This window comes from Ambystoma mexicanum, chromosome 9 (assembly GCF_040938575.1).
Source record: "Ambystoma mexicanum isolate Mex_15411 chromosome 9, UKY_AmexF1_1, whole genome shotgun sequence".
In the NCBI taxonomy this organism is placed as follows: Eukaryota; Metazoa; Chordata; class Amphibia; order Caudata; family Ambystomatidae; genus Ambystoma; species Ambystoma mexicanum.
In genome coordinates this window covers 1431295040-1431321786 of record NC_090931.1, presented here as the reverse complement: position 1 = coordinate 1431321786, position 26747 = coordinate 1431295040, and the positions used below count along the sequence as shown (strand labels likewise).

Sequence of the window (26747 nt, the reverse complement as noted above, 5' to 3'; positions counted from 1 at the left end):
CTTTCGACCAAATTGCGTCGACCAATTTTCTGTCGACCAAATGACCGGACAGCCTTCCAGCCATCACCTCTGGTTTTCCAGAGAGATCCAAACAAACATCACGCTTAATTAAATCCATTTATGGGCATTACACAAGGGTGTCCAACACCACCTCCCCATTTAAAATGTTCAGAGGATTGCCCAGCCATAGAGACCTTGCATCAAGGTGGTTGGTTTAATCAATCAGTTACTCCAACGCTGGGCTAACTCGGCACCTGCCCTATTACTGCAGCTGCTCCTCAAGAGAGAAGGTTTTCTGTACTTATTAACAGCATCACAGATGGCAGAATAAATCACTGTTGCAGTTCAATGGTTTTTATGATTGCTAGTGATAGTGTCACCTTCAGTATGCTAAATTATATACAAGCTGTGATAAATAAAAGGCGCTTGGGCCTGTTCTCTCCATGTTCCCCCAGGGACTTCCACACCGTGCCACATGACAGAGGGAAACCACTACTGACACCAGAATAAGCATAAATGGTTTTATTAAACAAAAGAAACAAAACTACTGCATGGAAATTGTTTCAGGATAGCTGTAACAAAGTCCTTGAACTTTAACTCTTCAGGTCTCTCTAGCATTCAGTCTTGATCACTTCTGGGGACCACAAGATTTCTCTGCATACGTGTTCAGGGCTTCCTCCCTTTGTCAAGTGACCTCCCCTTCACTGGGGCTCTACTGTTCTTGGTCTTCTTCACTGGTAGATGGTGCTCTGCTCAGGTTTCCACACTTGGGGATATAGTACTTGGCTCACTCTCCCAGGGATAGAATATCTTGCTCACTGTCTCTTCACGGCAGCTGCAGACCCCATACCCATCACCTGTGGTGTGCCACAAGGATCTTGTGCATCACCCACCCTGTACAATATATTCACAAAGCCCCTTTTTGATGATTTAGATGGCCTCGGTATCACCTACACTAACTATGCCGATGATACACAGATCCTCATCCCGTTGACGGGCGATTATAACAAGGATTTGGCCTTTGTGAACAGAGTGTACCTCATCATCCAGGCATGGATGGCCTCCCACGTCTGCCTGAATGATGACAAAACAGAACTCCTCGTCCTCGGCACACCTGCCCACCTCACCAAATTAAGACAAAATTACTCCAACTTCATAATAGATAATAGCTAAGTAGCTAAAGAGGTCAAAACCCTGGGCTTCTACTCGGACTCCACACTCACCTTCGCTAAACAAGTCAACTCCATGGCCTCATCCACCACCTACACTTGCAAGCTAATCAGAGCAGCCAAGCCCTTCCTATCCTCCAATAACTGCATCACCCTAGCAAGAGCCCTTGTCTTGTCCGAACTGGACTATTGCAACGCCCTATACTTGGGCAGTAACAATTACATAATCAATAAAATCCAGATCCTACAAAACAATGCTCAGAGAGCGGCCTTATGCTTCCCCAAGAAAGCCCATATTTCCGACCTTAGAAGATCCAATAACTGGCTCTCCACAAAAGACAAAATCCTCCTCAAAACTGCCTCCTTGACACATAAATGTCTCCATTTTGCGGCCCCACAATACCTTACAGCTTGATTCACCAGACAACATTCCAACTGTCCTAAGATCTGCCAACGCAAATCTCCTACTGGTGCCCAGATTCAAACGCACCAAGACCGGAGGAAGCAGCTTCCCGGTCAAAGCTGCCCAATATTGGAACTCCATTCCTCTGCCACTGAGGGAAGACTTACCCTACACACGCTTCAGGTCCAATCTCATCCACTGGCTCAAGGAAAATGACCGCTGACAGGGACCCAATTCTGCCCTGACTAGAATCCCTGCATGCACTGTACATATGTATATTACTTCTATTATCTATGGTGTCTTACCATTGTGTAACTTGTATCCTACAATGTAAATCTTGCTATGTTGTACAAAGGTCCCCTACTTTCGTGTACTTCATGTTTGACCTCGCATTTTGGAAGATGGGTGTTTATAGTGCATAGCAGGTTGAATGTTCATGTGTATAGCTACTTGTAGGAAGTGGGTGGACGCCTCCAGCACATTACAGTTAATTTGCCTATGCAGCAGAGTGGCGCTGTTACTAGGACACACAGGAACACATACACATGCTTGTACTTGCACTATGCACAAACGCCCACTCCAGCACGCTTTGATAGGTGGTGGACAACATGCAGACCTTGCTGGTGGCATATGGATGCCTCCACTGCGATTGTGGATAAGCCAGACAGCGGCGGTGTCTGTAGGACACCAACCTTTTTATTAATTGCAGTCTTTGCAACGAGGACCGTGTGCAGCTGAGTCACAACCCCATTTCAGGGGAAAAAATAAATAAACCACACAAACCCTCAGCAACTTTTACAATATTACTGTTTACTTGTACACAATCACACGCATAATTGGGAAAGGGAAGGAGTAGCACAAGTGGCTAATTGTGGCAAAATGGGGATTTGCAGAACTTGGTTCTGAGAGGAGGAAGAGCTTGATGTATTACTGTAACGTCTCCCATGACATGGTTTTGGAGGGGATGGTGGCCTATGACATGCGGAAGTACACGTGCAGGTGTTCCACTGCTGTTTTATTTTGTTCCAAATAGATCCCTGTATGCAAACTTTACGGCGGTCCATTTGTTCTCTACTTTTTACACTTTCATCGCCAGCCGGTCTATTTTCCTATGCACAGAATTTCTTTCCTTTCCTATGCCTGTATGCTGTTTTGCAAGGATTGCCGCTTGTACTGCCTTGCTTTCCTTTGCAATATGTGCCCTTACCGAAAAGAGAATGCGTTTGCTGTTCAGGCAGCAACATATATTACATCATTTACGGTTCACTGTACTGTGCGTACCAATGGGGTTACTATAGAAACTGGATGCGTCATGAGGGACATTTTCGTCCTGCCACTCTAAGGTGCTTGCTATTGCTGCGTTACACAAAAACATGTCATGTTTATGTTCTATTGCATACTTCAGCAGATGTGTATTTAATACATAACGTTTACTGTCCACACTACATTGTAGTGACGTTGAGGTCTTAGCACTTACCACTCGTTACTGTGACACTTACTTCTTTGTTCCCCATTTACAGTAGCAGTGCAGTGTATTTCTGAAGGCAGACTTCACTTCTGTTGTTCATGCATTCCGTTAAGGTGTATGCCTATACCTTTGTCCTAGTACACAATTTGCAAACCTACTCTTTCACTTGGTGCGGTTTGTATATATTCTTTGCGTTTGGCAATTGGTACCACTATGCAAGTAAGTGAGCACCTGCCTTCCTCAGCAGGTTGATGACACGCAATCTGTGCAAACAGACCCACAGTCCGCAACTACTGTCGGCATCAACATGGTGCCAGCAGTTTCACTATGTTGCACAGTTCTTCATTACAAACGAAGGGTACCCTACTAAAAACCAATGAAATTCTCCAACCAAAAAACCTTGTTAACAAGACGTTGTGGTTATTCGCAAGTTATGGTACGCAACATTTGTGATGTCATCTTTAATGTCATGGGTGTTATCCTTGCAGTGCACAGTGGTAGCGCGAGTTATGGTTGCGTACTGTACCATAACTTGTGAATTTGTGAGGTTTTTACCTGTAACCAAAACGTCCCTGTAGAAACGTCTTTCCATTGAATGTCATAGGTTTTTTTAGTAGTGCAACTTAACCAAAACGTCCCGTTAACAAGATTTTGTTGATTGATATAAAACAAAGATTATAACCGTACTTGCAATAAAACGCGGGAGACTATTTTGGCCAAAAAAAAAGTATGCCCAAGGATCAAAGGATCAACTAAATGAAAATTGTTCACCCAGATTTATTACTACATTCAATACTGGAGCCAAAGAAACAAAACATATCTTGCAAAGACATTGGCACCTTTTGAAACGAGATCCCGATATTAGTCCACACTTGCCAACACATGCCACCGTGACATAGAAAACCACCATCCATACAGAAGAAACCATCACAGAGTATGTTCCCGTCACCTAACCAAGTATTGGTACTTTGTTTAACTACAAAAATATCAGGCTTCAACACCTGTGCCAAATGCAAAGCATGCCGTCATGGAATGAACATTAAAGCTTTCCCACATCCTCGGACTAAGAAAGAAGTTAAGATTAAACAAGATCTGAGATGTTTTACACAGTTTATTTATGCGATTACTAGCGCTTGCAATTTATGGTATATTGGCAGTACAAAGCTAGAAGCCAGGTTACGAATATTGCAACACCTACGTGCAATCAAGAATCACGACATGTCCTACCCACTTGCAAAACATTTTGAGGAGGTTCATCTAAATGACATCAGATCATTTAAATACTTCATTATTGACTCAGTGGTAACTCATCCAAGAGAAGGGGGCAGATTGCGAACTTTGAGACAAATGGAATCTAGATATATAGTAGATTTTAACACCAAGTATCCGGGAGGTCACAATCGTGACGAAGAACTATACGCATTCCTGGGATCTTGAAGTTTTAAGATTATTACTATTATCACTATTAGATTGTGTTGCACACACATCAGGATACAGCTTTTCTCTATGATTGTAATAATTTTTGGATTATTGGGGGGCGTGGCCTGGCTGTCATGGAATAGGCTGCTCTCACGAGTGCTCCCTGATCTGGAAAACAGATCTGACTGAGCGCAAGCTTTTAGACTGTTAACTGCACAAAGAAGACCAGATGACATCAATGTGAACGGAAACTGGAATGAATGCACGCACCCGCGAGTGAATCTGACTGAAATAACAGAAGAACTGCAACTTTGAAACCACCGACCGAAGATGTTGGGTTAGCAAGATGGCCACGAGTCTGAAACAAAGGCCCCTCGGGACGCACAGACCGGACCGGGGATGAAGAAGGCTGCAGTCAGTAGTCGTGCGTGCACTCCCATGAGCAAGCACTGATCGAGTGGCCCCAGCACAAAGGTGAATGCACAGCTGCAATCAGCTGCTCACGCTCCGAACACCTGTAGGACAAGGACGAAGAAGGGAGAGCAGACTGGTGCACGAGGACGCGGCAAGAACCCCACTGGAATTACGGGGACTGCCGCGCGCTGACGCCCGGGCTCCCCAAATCCACATGCACAGTGCCCAGGAAATGGGCGAAGCGCAGTGAATGCGCGCACGGCAGCAACAGCTGACACACGGACGGCGGCAGTACGAAACGGTGAATGGGCAATATATACACTGTTAACGCGGCCACTAAGGCACTGGAGATGGCATAACGCAAGCATGGTGAAACCCAGGAAGACAGTAATACATGGCTAATGGTTAGCTTCAGAACTTAGCACGGCTCAATAGCGCTGCACAAGAGCAGGCTAAGATAAGCACACGCAACCCTCGTAAACAGGGAAACATTGCACATCAAGAGAAACACCTCTCCCCCAAGGTGCTGCATAGTAACAAGAAGCACGAGTGGCATGCCTAAGTAAAGGGCATGCCAACACCAATGGAGCACAGTGCACCCAGCAGGCAAGATCTGTGAGCTGCCCCAGCCAACAATAGGTGACAACAAAGGGGGAACAACAGAAAATAGAAACACTGAAGTGCCGCAAGGCATGGATAACAGCGCCTTGGGAACTTGGACCAAAAGAGGGCATCGACTGGCTGCTCATTGGGGATTCCAAGAGGACAGATAAACCGAATTAAACTTAAGATATGCAGTCAGGGAAACCTGGTAATGGGAAGTGCATTGCCTGTAAATAAACAGGTGCAGGTGGGCGAATAAGGTCGTGGTAAGAACACTACTCCTGGGGAGGAAGCAATAAATACGGGCTGACGGATGAGTACAGCACTACAATAAGGCAAGAACGACCCTGCAGAGTGCCACCACACAGGTGGAATCATAGCAATACCTGTCCTCCCCCAAACAAAACACTGACTCTGCAGGGAGCCTAAACACGCTGGAATATTGGTGCATCCGCCAACTGGGGGAAGGAGGTGTGTACCGAGTTGGGAAACATATGGACCCGAGGTAACCAAGCTCAGTCACAAGACAGCAGGTTGCATACAGGACTGGCCTACGGACAACAGGCTAGGCACATGCAACAGACAACACTGCAGTGAACCTGACACCCGAGACACCAAGCTGGGGACTATCACTAAAACATAAGGAGGAAAACGCAAACCCGAACAGCAGAAGGACCAGACTTACGACGTAGTGAGACGCCTTGATACGTGGGAGGGCACTACCCACTCTGAGATGGAGCTCAGCATACATAAGCTCACGTCAGGGCTCCACTAGGACGGCTGCCCCATACCCGGCGAGGCACACTGGTGCCGAGCTCATACAGAAAAGCAGGACTAACATCTGAAGCCAGTCAACCTTGGGTGTAGAACTGAAGCTTCAAGATGACGGGGCGAGGGGCAGAACCAAAAATAAGAACAAGCAATCCACGATGGAGGCATTTTGCCAAAACGCAACAATCTCCAGCGGCCATAACGCCCAAAGGCTTGATAGCACCAGGGAGAGTGCCGCAGTGACTGACAATCATCAGATACTAGTGGCCATAACGCAGCTGCGAGACTCATGGGGGACAGCCATGTCGGACCTGCGCACTTCCCTTGAGGCTAAAATAGACGCAGTAGGTATAGAAGTCACCCTGCTGAGGCAAGACGTTAGGTGGCTGGCGGAGAGAACGAGCAGCTTGGAAAGTGCGGTGAAAATCAACACGGACACCAGCACTAGCAACGTAAAGGAGATCCACATACTTAAACAACATGTAGCTAACCTGGAGACTCGGGCGGAGGAGGCGGAAGGAACAATATCCGCGTGGTAGGACTGCCGGAGGGAGAGGAAGGACAGGACCCGACAGACTACATTGAGAATCTACTTTTACAAGAAATAGGGGCCGAAAAACTCTCGCAGGTGTTTACAGTGGAGCGCGCACATAGAGCCCTTATGTGGAAGCCTAAACCTGGGGCCCCTCCCCGAGCAATCATCGTCAAAATACTGAATTATAAAGATCGCGAGAAGATACTGGAGTACTTTCGAAAAGGAGGGACGATTGAAAGGGCTTCAAGCACCGTCACGGCGTATCCTGACTATACAATGTTGGTCCAGAGGCAACGGTACAGCTATGTGGCAATCAAAAGGAGGCTACGCGCGGCTGGCATAAAATACATGCTTCTGTACCCTGCGAAATTGAAGGTGGTGCACAAGAGCAAAATGCATTTTTTTGATTCTCCAGAAGAAGCAACAACATGGCTGGACCTGCAGGGTTGCCCGGAACGAGACATGGAGCAGGCTCAAGAGGAACACGATAAGTGACTGGTACATAGGTGCAGCGCGAGCACCTTAGTGGTGCCTAGATGAAGATTGATACTGCTGGGTGTAAGTATGGCTAACATTTTGTAGAGATACCATTGACTGGAACGGACTTTAAGGACTGGAATATAGCAATATGTAAATATGCGCAAATTGTGTAGCTTGAACAGGAGCGGCAGAGCGAAAGCACCCTAGATGCGGGGGAGCCTGAGATCCAGGGATGGAACAGGCAACAGTTAAGGGGAGTGATGTTGGGGCAGGGATGGGAGGGGGGAGGGGAGTTTGGGGTGTTTTTGGTTAAGTGGAGTTCAAAATTGGGGAACGAGTCTATGCGGATTGGAATGGAACTTAGCGGTAGTCTGCACCTGTGGGAGGGGGAATGGAATTCGAATAGGACATGGGAGACCTTAAAATAGTTACATTGAACGTACGGGCGCTTAAAAAAGTTACTTCAAGAGGAACAAAGTTATGTTGCACCTGCATAGGCAAAAAATAGATATTGCACTGCTCCAGGAAACCCACCTCACACGAGAGAGAATGGATAAAATAGCTGGGAAATGGAAGGGAGAGCTAGCGGGCTCATCATATTCTGCTTATGCGAGTGGAGTGCTTATTTAGGTGGCGCCACATGTCCGTTTCAGAGATTGCAAGTGATTGCTGAGACGGACGGGAGGATGGTTGTATTGAGGGGACTGGTGGAAAATAGGGAGATAAGTATAGTCAATACGTACGCCCCGAACCAGAATACAGCGGCGTACATTAGAACATTGTGTACTAATTTGAGCGCATGCGTGGGAAGCGCGATGATCTGGGGAGGGGACTTCAACTCCGTACTGAATCCGAGGGTGGATAGATCGGATGGGAAGAATGATAGACCGGACCCTGCTGCCAAGGCATTACAGGCATTGCTGAGGGACTTTGGCTTGGAAGATGCATGGAGAGTGAGACACCCCCAGGAGAGGCAATACTCACACTATTCTGCCCCACAGCAGTTATCCACGAGGTTAGACTAAGTATTTACCTCGTCTGAAATGATAGCGAAAATGGCTAGGGTCCTTTCGGACCACTCGCCCCCGATTCTCGAATGGCAATATTGCCCCCCCGAGAGCGAGGATCCCAACATGGCGTCTACGAGCGGAAGCACTGAGAGACCCCTTCTTTAGGGAGGAGATTGTGAATTATTTTGAAAAACCCTGGGAGTGTGGAGTGGACTCAGCTGGAACACTATGGGAGGCCTTTAAAGTAGTGATGAGGGGAGTAGCCATAGCAAAATCCAGGGGCCTACAAGGTGGTATTTTAGCCGACCTACGGGAGACAGAGGAGAAACTGGAGGAGACTTTGAAGGTGGAATTGACACAAACTACAGCAGACATGCGGAGAACACTGGGACAGATTATGTAACCTCAATTATAAAAAATATGTAGAGAGACAGCATGCGGGTGGCGATAAGCCGGGGAGACTTTTGGCGTGGTTATATAAGAGCGAGACTCCCAGAGTCACAATCAGGACCATAGAAAGAGAGGACGGTAGCGTAGCTGACACCCAGGAGGGAGTCAATCAGGCATTTATGGACTATTATAGGGTATTATATGAAGACAATGGCGAAAGTAGTCGCGCCATGGTGGGAGAAACATTGGAGGACATAGGGTTGCCAAAGATTAGTGAGGAAGAGAGAGGGGAACTGGATGCACCAATTACCTTAGAAGTGCTAGGGGAGGTGGTGAGGCAGCTGCCCACTAGCAAGGCCCCGGGGACCAACGGACTCCCATGTGAGTTTTATAAAAAGTGTACATAGAAGAGGTCCTTCCCCCATTGCTAGAAATGCTAAACGAAGCATTTGAGACAGGAAGCTTACCCGAATCATTGAGAGAGGCCATCATAATACCGCTCCCCAAGCCCAATAAGCCTGGGCACAGCTGCGGCTCCTACAGACCCTTGTCGATGCTGAATCAAGACAACAAGATATTGACAGCTGTCCTAGCAAATAGACTGAAGGAGGTCATTGGCAAACTAATACACCAAGATCAGAAGGGCTACGTCCCAAACAGAAATATTACCAATAATCATAGACGGCTCCATAGAATTGTTGAGAGTGGAGGCGAAAATGCTGAGGATATGGCGATTGTGTCCTTGGACGCAATAAAGGCCTTTGATTCAGTTAAATGGCCATGGCTGCTTGCGGCCGTGGAGTGTTATGGGTTAGGGCCTGGATATGTAAGGTGGGCAAAGATATTGTATAGCGAACCACTGGCTAGGGTTAAGACAGGATCTGTGATATCAGGAAGATGGCAGCTCAGCAGGGGCACCAGGCAGGGACGTCCGTGGTCCCCAATGCTCTACATATTGGCCCTGGAACCTCTTGCAATATACTTGAGACAGCAATATGACATCATAGGCATTGAGGTAAAAAGGGGAGAGACATCCGATATCCCTGTACGCTGATGACATGTTGCTGTACTTGCGATACCCATAAGAAAATCTCCAGCACATTTATGAAGTGATGGAGAGATTCGCTGGGTTGTCCGGCATAGCGGTGAACCCCCAGAAATCTAGCATGTTCCCACTGGGGAGGTACATAGGGATCCCAGCGGAGCGATTGCCTGTATTGCAAGTACCATGGGCGGTCAGTACATTTCGATATCTAGGGATCAATATATATCATAATGTGGAAGAGGAGCATAGGTGTAACACAGAAGTAGCTATTACAAACATTGAGAGGAGCATGCAATTCTGGGCCAGGTTACCCATGGCAATGATGGGCCGGGAGCAATGCTAAAGATGGTGGTTCTACCAAAGCTTCTACACTATTTTGGGAATATACCGTACCTGATCCCTAAGAAGTTCTTCACCAAACTGAATAGCATGTGTAGGGATTTTTTGTGGCATGGCACGCGGAATAGAGTGGCGTTATGGAAGTTACAGAATTTCCATGACAAAGGTGGGATACAACTGCCCAATTATGAGGTGTATTATGTGGCAAGCCAATTGCAATATGTCGCCAAATGGCTTTCTGATGAGGAAACCTCGGAATCTAGGCTGTTTGGGAGAGATTGTGCACCATTTTACTTGAAGTAATGTGGGTACCCAGGGCGGAAATGATGGGGCTCCCTAAGATGCTGCAATTAGGGCGGAAGATATGGCGCAAGGCATGCCGGATGATGGAGAACACGTCCCCATGTTCTCCGCAGGTGCCACTGGTTGTATTAATGGGGGCAGATGTGCAGCTAAGAATGACAATCAGGAGCCACTGGGAACCAGTTGGGGTGGCAAAAACGGGAGACATCTGGCGGGAGGGCTCTAGCATTACTTTCAAGGAGCTGCAAGAAGAAACTGGGTTGCAGGAGGGCCAGTACATTACATATTACAGAATGGTGCAGCAAATTAAGAGAATTTGGCCTGAAACAGTGCTGGAGGAGGAACCAGATGCCACCATAGATATGATATATAACATAGCAGAAGGGGGGTCATGAGATTTTCCAAAATATATGAAATGTTGATGTCTAAATTGGGGAAGGAAGTCACGCAGTTGAGGATGGACTGAGAAACGGAAGTTGGTGCCCCGATGGAGGATGAGATGTGGGAACGGGTACAGGGGTATCATAGGAAGGTGTCTAGAAATCAGAGACTAAAACAGATACAACTATATATTATGCATAGGGCATACATGACACCCTGGAGGATATCGAGGTTTGAGAATGCAGGACGGCAAGCATGCCCCAAATGCGATGATGAGAACGCGGGCATGGTTCATATGTTCTGGTCATGCCCGGTCATAGAATGTTTCTGGAGTGCAGTAAAAGAGAAACTGGAGAAAAAAGGGGTTAAGATCGTAGTGGACACAGTGTGGGCCTGTTTGTTGGGGGGGTTCCCAAGATCACGGAAGCTCAAGCATGTGAGTAAACTGAAGGACCTGGCTTATGTGCTTGCAAAAAGGAGAATTGCCATGGGGTGGAAGACCTGCCATATGCCAAATGAGGAGGGTGGTGGAGAGATTTACAAAAATGGGCGAAGGCAGAAACCATGGTGTGGCAAGAGGCTAGTAACGCAGGGGGGGGGGGTGGGGGGGGGGGTAGACGGAGTCCCTGATGGCCTGGAAACTAATGATAGCCGAGCTGTTTGGGTCAATTGTAGACCTGACAGACGCCATAGAAGGGGAGACCGTACCACAGGATGTAGAAACAGAATGTTAAAAGAAATACTCGTAAAGGGGGGAGGGAAAGGGAAGCAGCGACTAGTAATTATGGATGTATAGTGAAGAGGGTGAAAGTTGCACTGCTTGTTTGGTTTGTATTGTTTTGCGAATAAATCAATTAAAAAAAATGTAAAACAAAAAAAAATAATAATAAAATGTTGGGGATTATTTTCTACTCTTCCATATCTGATGTGCAAATATAACAAATTAAGGTTTCTAGTATATTATGTTTGATTTGGATGCTCACGCACCAGTTTTGCAGTTTTTTTTTTTGCACTTATTTTACTGTTTTTCCTTAATTAGTAACATTTTGAAACCACTATTTTTACACATATTTTTGGGAAATGGGAGAGGATGTGTCATAAGTATAGAAATTGTGTGTCGCTTTCATTGATATGCATAATGTATTACCATTGAGTTCATGAGATGTGGTTTTAATATAGCACCATGCACTTTAATATATTAGATATGTCGTTACAACAAATATGAATAGGTAACACATTTTTGTATCTACAATTGTTACCTTTATTAGACTATCTAAAACATGGGTTAGTTAAGTTTCAGGATAAATGCGCCCGCAAGGGTAAAACACTGCCTTTACTGTAATATCAGATCAGCCGTAGGGTTCAAACTTATTTTTTATTATGAATATATTCTTAACATACATTTTCGATTTCCATGTTCTTTTTGGTGTATTTTTGATGTAACACGTATGATAGTACATACCATGTAGGCACCCGCAAGGGTTACACAGCCTTATGTATGATTTATACGTGGTTTTACAATATGTATTTCTTTTGGAAAGCACATAGCACTTTGCTATTTTATAAGTCCATTGAGGTTTACATAGCACCTTAATATATATGAATTACCTGTATTTTAATAGCAATTTTTGGTAATATGTATTTTGCAAGCACTTGACACTTTATTACAGCACTAGCCATGATATTTTGTTTACCCAATTGGGTTGAGAATATGTTGTAGGTGCAACAGATAATGCTGAACAATTATTTTTTATATAATTTCTACTACGATGGAAATTCAAATGGAATATTAATTCTGTGCAAATTGTCCACCTTTAACCCACTAGGGATAATTGGTATTTGGGACAAGTACAAGTGGAATTACAATATTGCATTTTGTACAATATGTTTTAAACAATGGCACCAACAGAGTGTTCACATAGCTCCAACATGGCCGCGTCTGTGTATGTCAATGTCTGTTTCATCTAAGTGCTAAACACTGAAGTAGGACTCAAATACTTTTGTCTATAACATAACAGTCCTCTCTCTCTGTCACATACCAGACAAAGCCCGAGTAAGGTGAAACGCATCGTTCCTTTTTGCACCTAAGCTGTTGCTGCCCTCTTTGTCCATGCAACTTTCTAACTAATAAAGGACACTTTGGCTGCACAGCTATCATTGTCTGCATGAGGATTTGTTTATAGTATCCCATTACTTTTGGTTTGCAATTATTAGAAAAATAAATCTTGCCTAGCACTCCCACATAGTCATTTGTCACTTAAGAGAGTCGAGAAGAGGGTTACTGATACACCCACTCTCCATTAGCCCCTATGAACTTAACTTCCAGCGAACAGAGAAAGAGTGGAGAGGGCCCCTAAGGCAAGAGCGGAACATAGGACAAGCTTGGCTTTAACTGAACAGGGTAACTTAAATAGCTCATTTTGCTACACAAGTACCCTACAGAATTGCATAGAAAATTGCTATGTGACTGCTTATTTTATCCATACACGAGAGAGAGAGCACATCTTAAAACGCATTCAGCGCAATACTCTAATTTGAAAGATATTTGTACTTTTATGTTGCAGTATATTTTATGATTTTCATTTATCTACATAAAACTATATATTAGTAAAAACAGTATTGCATGCCCACAGTACAAATATATCTGTTGAAAATGACATTTCTTGAATGCTCATAACATGCACAACGCATTTATTAAATGTCTTAGAAGAATAAAATGCACTTTGACTCCTTTAAAAGATGGTAACACCATTTCAATTTCAACTAATGAATCACACTTCCTTGTGATACTGAGAAAATGTTATGCATCATTTGAAGTTGAACTGGTGTTTGTGCTAAAGTTATCCTGGGCTTCCACCTAATGGCGTTCTCAAGCAATTACAACCAAACGCGTGCTTCAAAGCAGGCACCGATAATGGTAGACTGAAAAGGCCTTTAACAGGTGCAGATTAGTCTAAACCAGGTGCTTCACAGCGCCCAGGAATTTCAAACCCTGTGTCTGTGTCCAAAACATATACTTGCCCTCACAACTAACTGCATACAATGTGTGGGGATGTCCGCATCAAAAGGAATAGTGTTCTAAATAAAGAACAGAGCTTCTTCTAGCTCTTTGTAATCAGCTTACCAAACTTCAAAATAGTTCATGAAGCACAGGGGTTCCCTTCCCCAAGGGTTCAAATCGTCCAGCTTTTCAAAAATCATAAGAGGTTGTTGACCAAACACAAGTTTCTTTATGCGTGCTTCTTTTCCATTCAGGGGTGGCACTCGGTCTAAGTGCAGTTGTTGGACCACACAGTCCACCCATACAGGTCATGTGCTACTGGTACCACTTCTTGACTGCTTTTCCATCACCACTAGTCCACTGTTTCTCCTTAACAGTGAGGCTTGCTTCATTCACATGCGTCACACTCTACTGACATTGTACTGGGTCTTGGCTAGGTCGCCATGCACTGGTTACACATTCTTGTATTCTCTTGGCACTGCTGGTTTCCTTAGACCACAGTTCCTTTAACTCTTGGCTTTTGCCAATGCTGGATTTCTCATAACATACAACTCTGTTCTCTTGGCTTTGCCAGCACTTGCTTCTTAGGCTGTTGCCAATGCTTGTTTTCCCATATAATGCAGTTCATCGTTTTAGTACAGTTCATAAACTTTCTTTCACTCCTCAAGATTTCAAGAGTGCTCAAAAACCTGCTTTCGTTTCATTAGGTATTTAAAATTACTTATATCTGCTTTCAATCAAATTGGTATTCATAGCAATGTGTGGGATTGGGGTTAGAAGCCCATGACGGAAATGTTTGAGGGAGAAAAGAACGATTATTATTTTTCATATTTTCTCCCCAGAACATTTCTGACTTGGCCCCCACCCGTACCGCCCTACTTAACTTGCGGTAGCACACTTCGCTGTGTGCCGCCGACTCCCTGTGTCCCTGTGACATCGGTTCCCTTTCACTTCTGTGATTGGGACCTAGCGCCGCCGGGTACTTTTTTTTTGTCCGGGATCGGCTGCGGGGGTCCGCCCTGCTCACAATATAGTGAACAAGGGTGCAGGGGACAACGCTACAGCCCCCACAGCCCTTGCCACCAAATGGGAGATTTGGTCGATCTTTTCAGCCATTTGGAATTTTCCAACGGCTGAAATTGGGCCAAACCTCCGATTCAGACTTTTTTTCATTTCCTAACGCGTGCTTCCGTTTAAATCAATGTTCATGACTTGCTTTCTAAGGTCACCTGCGAGCCCTGTGTTCACCCTCCTGGTTACACTCACCGGTCAGAGCTTACAGCTTCTTGCTAGGTCCTGCGCTGCTGCGCTGCTACGGGTTCCTTTTTTCCTGTGTGGTACCTTGCGTCTTCAAACAGCGCCTCTCCGTGGCTCACCATCACCCGGCAAAGCTTTGTCAGCAACTCAGGACTCACACGACCGCTTTGCTCGTTCACGCCGGCCTCCAGCGGCCTTTAACTTTGCTTCCTGCTGCATTAACTCTGCACTTTTCCATGGGTCTCATGCGCTTCGCTTGCCACACCGCTGCATCGGAGAGGTCTGCCTGCACCAAGCAGTTTGTGGTTGTACTCTCACGACTGAATACATTTCCATCTTGATTACAGCTTTTAAAGTTCCCTCCTCCATAATTATTCCCAAGATGACCTAAACACCACTGAAGCAGTAGTTTCCAGTTTACGCCGATGGACCTCTTCCTCGTCGCAGTACCTAGCCGGGGTCAGCATGTGTCTGCATTAACAAAACGAGGATGTATTGGGTTGTCCTCTTCTTTGCCCCAGTAGCATACTGGTGTTTCTTGGGGAAGAACAGAGATAGGGCTGACAAAAGACTACAAAGGGTTTAGGGATAGAGAGATCATTGCAGAAGGGGAATGCGGGATTGGGGGAATACCACGTCTCATCCAAGGACGTCCTCTCCCCACTGCCCAAGCCTCCTCCACCCAGGTGTGATCCTCCTGCGCATATCCATCCACAGGGTCAGGATCCAAAAGCGATGGCCTTTCCCTGACACCAGAGAAAAGGATACCGGGGTAAAAAGAAGTGAGGACGCCCTCAAAATATACATGAAATAAGTATTTATTGCTATTAACACTCAGAGCCACAATCTGTGGTGCCGATACTTTTTGTTTTGTTTTTAAGGTGACAATGCTTTGCACAATTCATGCTTCCCTCAAAAAGAAAGTACACATCAGTGTTCGAACTTGAGGGGAGCTGGAGCTATTTAGCTCCCGCTTGTAGCCTAGAGGAGCCTGGTTAGCTTGACAGCAGTAGTTACCAGGAGCCACTTTTGACTCCACAGGCCAAGGGATGCTGAAGGAGCATCTATATGAATATAACTGTACGCATTTGGGACAATCTATACACCATTTTAAAAAATGTTTAATAAATAATGGACAGAATTATATGTTTGTATTTTATGTGGTTACATTTGCGGAACCCATGTCCTAGCTTCTGGTTGCCCAGTGGTAGCTCCTGGTCACAGGTTAATGCTATATACCCAGGAGCTGCTTTTAGCTCCAGCTTATCCAATCACAATTTCGAGGCCTGACACATGGGTCTGCAATAGCAAATAACCATTTCCAGGACAGGACCTGCAGTTGGTCCGTGAAGGTATTCTGGGGGTTTGAGGTGTGGCATTCCGGGGAGACAAGGCCTGGGGGACTGCCTCAGCTGCCCGCTATGAAATGTGGGCAGCTACTTGTAGATTCTGCTAATGCTCAGAAAGCTCTCTTCCGCAGATGCCAACATACAGTGCAATCATTAATTGTCGAGCAAAGTGAGCGCAGGAGGCTAACTACAGTGCATGGAATTGCAGATCTGTACACACGCGATGGAACTATTGATCACTACTTTGCGTAAACATCTAGTTGGCATTGTGTATTCATTATGAAAGAGGAAATAATTTAAGAGACTAAGCAAAGTGGATGGCAGAGCAGGTAGATAGCTGGGCAAACTGGGCAAAATTATGGCAGTTTTCAGGGTAGCTGGTATAAACCAACTGATGAGATAGGTGGGATCAGCACAAGCTGCACAGATGTATGGAACCAGCAGGTCACATACTAGGTTTACCATCAAAAGCATTTGACTGTGTGACCATGTACATTTTCAGAAGTGTCAATTTGTCAATGTGATGCACCCCCTCAACAAAATAAAATTTTGTTTGAAAAAGATTTAGATGTACTAGCCTCCATTTTAATGAAAACATTTGAAACTATGCACTGTTTTACAGTAGCAATACTTTAATTATGCATCATTTATGTCAACTATTTTTTTAGGAATGGAATTGCATTTAACAATTACCAGTCTTTGCTAAACAGAATTTACTTCTGGTCTGCAATTATTTGAAAACAAAATACTTATCTTGGCAAACACTCCCACGCAGGCTATTGGCACTTTTCTCTTCGCCCCAAAAAAATTATAATAAAGCCATGAGGACAAGAGCAATGCAGGGTGAGCTGTGTTTTCGCTAAACCGGGTAATTTAAATAGCTATGTGCGCTATACAAGTGTTGGTTTAATTAGCAAACCTACAGTTGCATAGAAAATTGGACTCGCACTGCTTATTTAATGCCTTGAAGATAGAAGGCGATAAAGCAAACCAGCAACACAGAGAAACAACAGAGGAGGATGCAGAACACCGGTCCCAATGAACATCGAATAAATACACTCACGCATACAACAAAAACAAAATAAGACATATTACTGTGCATGCAACAAACACCTGCGCATGCAGGTCCACTTCCTCGCAAAGAAAGCAATATGGTACACTAGATATGTTGCAACAACTCTGGCGCACAAGTAGATGCAAGCAAACCCCATACACACTGCAGCCCTTTCCAGCACAGTAAAATGTCTGCCAACACACCAAAGACACAGATTCCAACATGCACATTGACATGAAAGCACTAGAGAAGCAGGATACCTCCTAAACAGGAAAGCCCTCAATCAGATATGTGCAATGCAAGTTGAACAAGTCTATAAGTCACCAGCACATAACAACCTTACAAACACTCCAAGATAACCATCTTCAGCCAGGCAATTAACAGCCTGGTAAATCATTAAGTAACACTTTAAAAGAGCAGACTCTGAAAATCAGATCAGTAAACCGGAAACTGCCCAACTCCAACAGGGCCACCCACAAAAGTTATAAAATCATCATCAACAATGCAAGATGTGCGATTTATCATGACCTCTCATAGGGCGAGAGGAATGCTTCTCAACTCATCAATATGGTGCAGCACTCCCATACCACCTAGCACCCACAGGCAACCAACGTTGGTGGGCATGAACGAGAAGTTTGCATATCAAAAAAACATGGCATAGCATCATCACAAGTTACACATTAGCTTGTAGGTGATCTGCTGCCCTCAAACCTACTTCCTCCTCTGACATCATCATCCTGGACTCACCATTAAACAATTCATAAGCAGGCGTACAGCGCACTCACGTGTAAACTACCTACACATGTAAACTCATCACAGCCTGCAGACTCTTCCTCACAACTGACAACTGCACGATTCTTGCCAGAACTCTCATCTTATCCAAAATCGATTATTGTAATGCCCTCTACTTAGGGACAAGCCAAAGAAACCTGGACAAACTTGAGGTTACTCCGAACAATGCCATCAGGGCTGCACTTAACCTACCTAGGAGATCACACATCTCCGACACAAGACGTAACCTTCATTGGTTACCTGTTGCATCTCGCATATCACTTAAAACGCTCATGCTAACACACAAGGCCTAGAACAACCTGGCACCAGCTTACCTCTCCACCAGCTTCCAGCGCCATAGCGCAACTAGACCCTGGAGGTCGGCCCATGTACACACTCGGTCTATCCCTCACCACAGGCTTCAGACAGCTGGAGGCTCCAGCTTACCAGTCCTTGCGAATAAACTGTGGAACACCTTACCTAACCACCTTAGAACAGAGCCTTCGGTTCACTTCTTCAAAAATAGAACCAAACTTTGGCTACATGAACTCGATGCTTCGGCCACACCACCCCTAACCACTCAGGCCATCTGAGGGTTGATGTAACTGATTGCACCCCCTCATCCTACCATCACTAACTGTACAGTTATGATATGGCATTTGTAACGTGCCTATACACAAGTGTTACACAGAGTATAGAAGTACGTAGTATTGGGCTCTTACTGTAGCAAGCCTTATTCTCAGTATCCTTGCTTGTAACCATTTTTTTTGCCCAGATCGCTTTTGTACTATTGTAACTTCATCTCATCTTCTTTACGACTGTGTTTTCTGTACCTTTATGCTGCACTTTCGACAATGAGAAAGTCACCTTGAATGACTGTAACCAATCCCTTAAATGTTGCGCCCAGATGCCTTTGGGAAAGGTGCGCACTACAAATAAACAAAATACAAATACAAATACTCCTCAGCATCAGGAGGGCTATTCCCCGATAATAGCAAGACTGGTCTCATACGACCTCTTTTGAAAAAATAAACTGGTTATCTGCCCAGCTACCGGCTCATTACTAACATCCCATTTATTGGCAAACTGGCAAAAGTAGCCGCTACACAACTAAAACGCCTAAATGACTATTAGTCAGGGGTCAGCCCTAAGTGTAGCATTGAGACAGCCACCATCCAGATGGTGGATGATGCCCTCCAAATCATGGGTAAGGGCGACTCTTGCCTCCTCCTTGACTTAATTCGACTGTCCACCAATGTATCCTCATCGTAGACAGGATAGAATATTCTGGCACAGTCCTGAATTGGTTTACCTCCTAGCTCTAGCGCAGGCAATCAAGATGAAAACGTTGTGTTCTAACCAACTCCTAGCTTTCTTCAGAGCCCCCCCAAGGTTCACTCATCTCACCAATCCTTTTTCATCTTTACATGGAGCCTCTGGGCACACTACTCAAAATCCTGATACAACCATCCAGTAATGTGCGGACAATACTCAATTGTACATGACAGTAATAAGCCCACAGGACAACAGTGGTGTTCGCTATTAACTAGTCATCATTCCCAAGACGGAATTTGTCCTCATTGGTGCCCCCTGATAAACAGCACGTCCAACAATGGCTCAATGATATCCACCTAGAAGGATTTGATCCGCAACTCAGATTCAGCAACATCCAAAGACTTTGCCAAAGACTGCAACCTATTCTTCCAGAAACACATTGCCAGGAAGGCCCAAATGGCCTGGCTCCAAATCTCCACACTGCAAAAAAATCAAACCCTTCCAGCAAGACTTCTGGACCCTTGTGCAGGCTCTCGTGGTCTTGCACATCAATGCGGGAAATGGCCTCCTGCTCACTTGCCTCCCCTAAAAGCAGACCATCAAGCTGCAGCACGTTTTATGGATGCGCAGAAACTTTACTGTATCACCTCTGTCCTACGCAAACTACATTAGCTTCCTCTCCAGGCCAGGATACTGTTCAAGACTGCATGCATCATATACAAAGCAGCCATGAGTAGCACAAAAGCGTACCTGGAGGTTAAGATCCACATATTTGGTGGCACATACTCCTTGTGCAACAAATTAACTAATTTGCTGGGATCAGAACTCGTTCGTAAAGAGAGGACTTGCAAACAATCATTCTCTTGTCACCTGCCCACCCTCTGAAACTCTATCCTGGTTATCGACTCAGAATGCCCCCACAAGCCTCCAATTTCACCAATCTCAAAACTACATCTGACCAAGGACTAATCCCAATGGATGTGCATACCAACATATAGACTGCAACTCACAGTACGGTGCTACTGTAAAAAGATGCCAGCCGAAACGCTGCCTACCGACACCCTGTAGAGCACTCCTCTGTTCTTGAGCTAGGTCTGTGCTTTAAACAATAAAATAATGCCATAACCTGAAGCATTAAAGCAACATCGTACCCATCATGTAATATTCCAAAACATTTGAAGTGTGTTGAACTTATGGTTGGGGCCACCTGCATAAAGAATATATGGGTCCAACATTCCCCCTGCTGCCCCCTAAGCCCCCCCCAATCAAACAGAGACAAATGTTTGAAAGAACCCTGAAAACGTGAGGTTGAACATGATAATACCATTTCAAACACTGTACATAACACATTTTTAGTTATACTACTGGAACTAAGTTACTGACCTAAAAGACCATTAAGCAATAAGAAGTACAACACAAAACTGATATAGATGCAGAAACAAATCTCCTCCAGCTCTGTACCCAGTGCATGCTTAGGGACTTGGAGAACCTTTATTGATCGCATGCTGCTCAAACCCCTGCCGGCCATACATCCTCTAGAACCAGAAGTGCATCAAAGTTTTTTCAGAACACCATTCACCACCTTGCAATGTTCGCACGTTGGTCCGCCACCATGGTCCTTCACCTTGGTAAACATTAATGTATACGCCCATCTCCTGCTTTAGAGTTGAAATCCAAGATCTTCCATTTCAACCCTTGTGCATCCTTCCAGCTTCATGGCACTTCATTTGCCCATACACCCAACCATGCCTGGTCCAGTAATACTGACAACACTCGTCACAGACTCTGCAACATTCTGAGGCATTGAAGACATCCCTGTAGCTACGGGGTGGGGAAGGGCACCAGTAATTGTGTGCAGAACATAGGGAGCTTCAACCACGCTGCCACCCTAGGGTTCTCATCGTCCCTGCCATAATTTCTGCCAACATCTTCGTCCAGGACAAAGCTACAGCATCAAGTCTTGCCACGCTCTTTGACTGCCCAGGGCCCCAAGCAGGACCCTCTTCACCTGCAGCAAACATGCCGATATCAATGCATATAGGTGCCCGACCCTCCAAAGGGACAGATGCCCAACAGACAGCAGGAGCAAGTACTGAGTGCCCGTAACAAAATGTGTGGGCGTGGTACAGCATCAAGGCATCGATGGGGAAAAGACAATACAAAGAACAGAGGGTGCCAGGTGCTGACTGCTCCCCACCACAAAGTCACTGAAGATGGCCTGTGAAGACCAACTCGTTGCCACTATGTTGCAGAAGAAGGAAGGTAATTACATGCAGGAAAGAATCACAGTCCTTTATGTAAGAGTTTCATGAATTAGGTAAGTGACAGGTACAGATAAGATGAACACACCGGGCCAACGCCTAGGCAACTCCAAACGGTCACTCAAGGAACACCCAGGGGAAGAACCTTCCACAAAGGGCACTATTTGCAGAAAGTTCCAGATACATATGTGATCCATGTGTTCGTGCCCTGGCCTGCTGCAATGGATCATTTCCCACCAAACCAGAGAGGAATCAGTTTGCGCCATCAAACCAGCTGGAAAGGAAGAAGTAGGTTACACAACTTAAACAGGTGATGGGCTACAGTCCCGAGTATCTCGCAATGATCATAAAACAGGGTATGCTTGAGCGCTAACTAGGGAACTATTTGAAGAATCATTAACCTACCATCTGACAAACATAGAAACACTATCAAAACAGTGCTACGCCTAATATGACACTATAAAGCGAAACCGTGCCACCTCACCTCTATTCTGAGATGAAGGGCACCAACCATTGATGGGGCCTATAGAAGACCTCCACCCATATACTCCAGTCAGTTCTTCCAACTACATTTACCCTTCATCTGACATCACTTTAAAATATCCTGTTGCTTTTACTGTGACACGGACACACTCATGTATACAATGTCTGCTGCAGTCAGCCCCTCTGATACCACGGTGCTTTGGGCACACATTTCTGTCCCAGGGCATAGTAACTTTTTTTTTGTTTAAGCCTTTTAGGGCACAGTTTGCGACTTTCCATTTTCTAGCCCCCTATTGCTGGCTCATGTGTTCCTTACGTCGTCCTGATCTTCAACTTCAAAGCTGCAGAGCACAGCTCTGTACTCCATTTTGCGGCACCCCACTGGGCACATCTCACACCGTCACCACCGAGGACGGGGGTCTCGAGGACACGCCCTCTCAGGAAGCCATGCCACAGTGACGTTGCTCCCTTAACCAACTTTTTTTTCTCCAGATCATGGCTCTCTTTTAGGAGGACGAGTCCATCAAGCCTGGCTACAGGAGACCTGTCCATTGTCTCCCAAAGTTCTATGGAGTTATTTTGCTAGTTCCTCGGTTAGAAAACCATGTAGTACAATAAACAAATAAACACTCTGTTACCACCCTAGTGTTCTGTGTGTTTTTATGTATTATTGAACCTACAGGTGTCAGAGGAGCATGTAACCCCTTACCTAACCGGCACTTTATTAGGCTACCAATTACATGAACATCCCATACAGCGCTGCCACTGGGCCAGACTTTCACGGATTAGAGATCTGGCAAAAAAAAAATGTCTCCCCAGATCCGGGAAATCTATCTGTGCCAAGTAATGCCATTATTCTGCTTTTGTTGCCGAAGCCGGGATTCGACCAAAGTCGAGAGACTTACCCATTAGACAAATTGAACGTCTGGTTAGAGCACTTGTCAATATTGCAGTTTGGATTGTACTCTGCAGAAAAGTGCAGCTTTGTACATTTAAAAGTTGTGCACCTTTTCTAATTTGCTTGCCACATTATAGGAAACGCTCCTCCTGTATTTACAAAAGGTACTACTTAATCAAAATGTAAAACGTGTATTTATGGAAGGAGGGGGGGGCTGATAAAAATCTCCCGTGTTCTCCCCTCCTCCTAACTTACAACCCAGTCCACCCTACTCCATTGTGTGGCTGGTGGGCATCTCAGAGATAAGTTTCATTTCCAGCACTGCGCACACACAAAAATCCCTGCCCAGTTACCCAACATGGTTCTGACACAATACATGCAGGTCCTCACTCATTAGACAGACTTCAAACGGTATGACGTAATGCCCGATTTGTTGATGGCAAAGTTCGAGATAACAAAAAATACAACTGAAGGTCTCAACACATCAAATGTCCTAGAAGGGGCATGCGTGATATAGCTCCCCCATGCCATACACAGCGCCAATGACCTGCCTCTATGGTCAGCCCAGAACACTCGCCAACAACCACAACAAATAGCATAAAAGAAACGTGCCATTACCGTTCTTTCTTAAACCCACTTTACTTATAGGAGCCTCTTCAGCTCTCCTTCCCCGGTGTCCGCAAGACTTCACACTCTCTCCTGGGGCTCACACAGAAGCTCTACAAATTATTCCTGCCCGGTGCCAGCCCAAGAGCCTCTACCGCCCTCTCGATCTGTGGAGCCGGCAGAGAATCCTCGTTACCTTTCCGTATTTACAGCCTCTTTAATCCCTGGTGCCTGCAAAGGAACCTCCCCTTCTTTACTGGCCGCAGAACTCTAACTCCCTACCTCCTTGCCACTCACTCACCGCAGGCGTAGCTAGGCTGTGCATGCTGAGACCCCCTTGGGCCTCGCTGCTGGGCACCGCCGCCTCCTTCGATGACAGGCGCCCCCCAGCACAGGGCAAATCCCTTCCCGCTGAAAGTGACTGCGAGAGGCCGAGGCCCAGTAACATGGAAATAGAAGAAAGTCTGTTTGGCAATTGGAAGGCCAAACCAAGCACAAGAAGAAAGACTACCGCGGCTGTTCTAAAGGAAACAGAAGAGAGACAGGATAGAGGTCCCTGTCTTTGGCTCACCGAGATGAAAGAAAGACTACCAAACTAGCAAATGGGAAATAAAAGAACTACCACAAAACAAGCAGTGGCATTTGCCAACGGCTTTCGCTTTTGTGTAGACATGGAAAAGGCATTTGCCAGGCAGTGTTATATCTGGCTATCGATGCTAGTAGCTGCAAAATGGTGTGAGCAGCTGGGCGTATAATAGCAGGGGCTGGCAAGTAACTAACTAATACTTGTTTTTAACAGGACTTCAGTGAAGGACACACATAATGCCATAGCTCTCAACCTTTTTTGAAAGCAAGGCGGGTGAAAACACCCGATTCTTTTTGGGGTGGGGAGAGAGCCCATTAAAGTGAATGGGCGTATAGGAAGCTTGGCAAGTGAGACAGCTGATTGGGTGACGTTTTTGTTACACATTAATCTCTTATTATATTTATAAACTAAAACATAGTGTCTCACATGAGGCTAAATAAACACAAGATAGAAAGTTGAAGCTTATCAATGCTGACTCGTAGACTTGAGTCTGTGTGGCTGTTCCCTACATTTCCGTTTGGCTTTCTTCTGTGCCCACAGCCTGCTGCACTGGCTCATTTAGTAAGACTGAGCCTGTGTGAGGTATGCAGCAGAGTCTTTTGCTGCAAGGCAGGTGAAACAGATGAGCTGGCAGGTGCCTGGATGCTTTTTGCGGGTGACACCTGCCGAAAGCGGGTGAGTTGAGAGCTATGCATAATGCATACAAATTGAATGCAGGAAGGCAGACCTGGTTAAAACATTTTATCACAACAGTAGCATGTTTAAAGCTTCAATTAAGTCGCTAATTCTCAGAAGACTGCTTTTAAAAAACACTGTCAGGGTCAACGTTTGATGGTAAGGCTTACTAAAGCTAGCTCTAAGAAATCCCAGGAGGATGTGTTTTAGGCGGGACAGGCAGTTTGTGGGTGAGAATGGCCATAGGATCAGCATGACCATAGGCAGTCAGTGGGTGCTGTAAGGGTGGAGAAGTAGGAGACCGACACACAGGTGGCTTGCTTTTGGCTACAGACTTTTATTAATAAGAAAATGAAAGAAAAAACCCTATCTGACCATAGTTCTAAGAGGGGTTTCCCTGCCTCAACTAAATACTAAGGAGTCTGTCAAGATGTCCTTCTAAAGCAAAAGAGTCCACCGTCCTGTGTCCAAACCTATTTCTGAATCTTACACTTTAAACTAAACTAAGGCAAAAAGGTGGTCTTCATGGTCCACAAGAATGGCTCCCTTCTTCTGGACGACAGGCCAAAGTTACTTCTGTGTGACTCAAATGAAATGTTCTTCTTGAAGGATACAAATCAAAAGTCTCAAAATGTTCCCTGCATTTGGGCTCTTGCAAGGTACATAGAACAAAGTCTCATATCTTCACAGTGTTCAGTTTCTCAGTGGTTTTCCCACTGCCAGGACAAGGGCCTTCTGTTTCCTGGTCTTTGTAGTGTAACTCGCGATGCCAAGAGAATCTCTTTCCCCTTGGCTTCTTTCACCATATTTGTTGAGATTAGGGGAAATGTCTCCCTTACCCTGGTCTGCCTCAGGCTCTTCACAATGCCAAGAGAATTACTTCCCTCTCTTGGAATCCTTTCAAAATGCTCATCAGCAACAGGGCAGGGAGGATCCCTCCCTTCTCCTGGCCTTTCTCAGACTATTTAATCTGCCAAGAGAGTGACTTTCTCCTCTTGGCTCTTTTCACAATGCTCAATAGCATTCACAGTCTTCACAGTGCTCACAGCACTCCTGGTTCACTATCCTGCCAGGTACTGTGACTTTGGAGATGTTTTTTGGAAGTCGATTTTCTTGGATGTTGGCCTCCAACCCCTCTTAGCTCTTCACGGCTCCAAATACATATACCCGGTTCACTATCTGCCAGGTATTCTCTTTGTTGTGTTTCAGGCCCCTTTGTGTTGCTTTCTTTTCTCTTGGGCCCTGTTAGAATGGCCTGGTGGACAGATGTTTAGGAGGCCCCCCTTTGAACACTTCTGGGAAGATAGCCAGGCCAATTCACAGTAGCCTAGAGAGCAGTCAAAGCTAAATCTCAGGAGGAGTGAGGGTGATGTGGGGTTGGAAAACTCCTAACCTGCCCTAATACTAAGATGGGAGTAGTCTCTACCATCAAAATAATGAAAACACAGTCCTAGTCAGTCTTTTAGTCAAAATAAAGATGGACGTTTACTAAAAAACCTAATGCCTGCCCATAAACATATAGATTAACTGTGAAAAGGGATGTGTATTGTAAGGAACTGATGGCGGCAACAGTAAAGACAGACACAAGTGATCACAGTTCAAGGGTGTTTATTAAACTGTATATGCAGGTTGGAAAAACGCCTAATCTAAGCCTAAATCTAAGATGGGTGCAAGCTACGACCATCAAATAATAATAAGGCAGTCTTAGTGGCGTTTTGTCAAATAAAAGGGCGTATACTGAAAAAAACCTATTGCCAAGCTTTACAACTAAATACAAAAAGAGTGTGTAATAGGATTCACA

At 45.3% G+C, this 26747-nt stretch overlaps 1 protein-coding gene across 1 annotated transcript in view; it reads right to left on the bottom strand.

The window, feature by feature from the left end:
- The window catches only part of CNOT9 (CCR4-NOT transcription complex subunit 9), a 279336-nt gene extending 255036 nt beyond the window's left edge, over positions 1 to 24300 (bottom strand). Inside the window, exon 1 of the mRNA XM_069616846.1 lies at positions 23987 to 24300. Within this exon, the coding sequence (XP_069472947.1) occupies positions 23987 to 24133 (147 nt within the window). The 5' untranslated portion in view covers positions 24134 to 24300. The remainder of the gene's footprint in view (positions 1 to 23986) is intronic.
- Positions 24301 to 26747: the final 2447 nt, after the last annotated feature.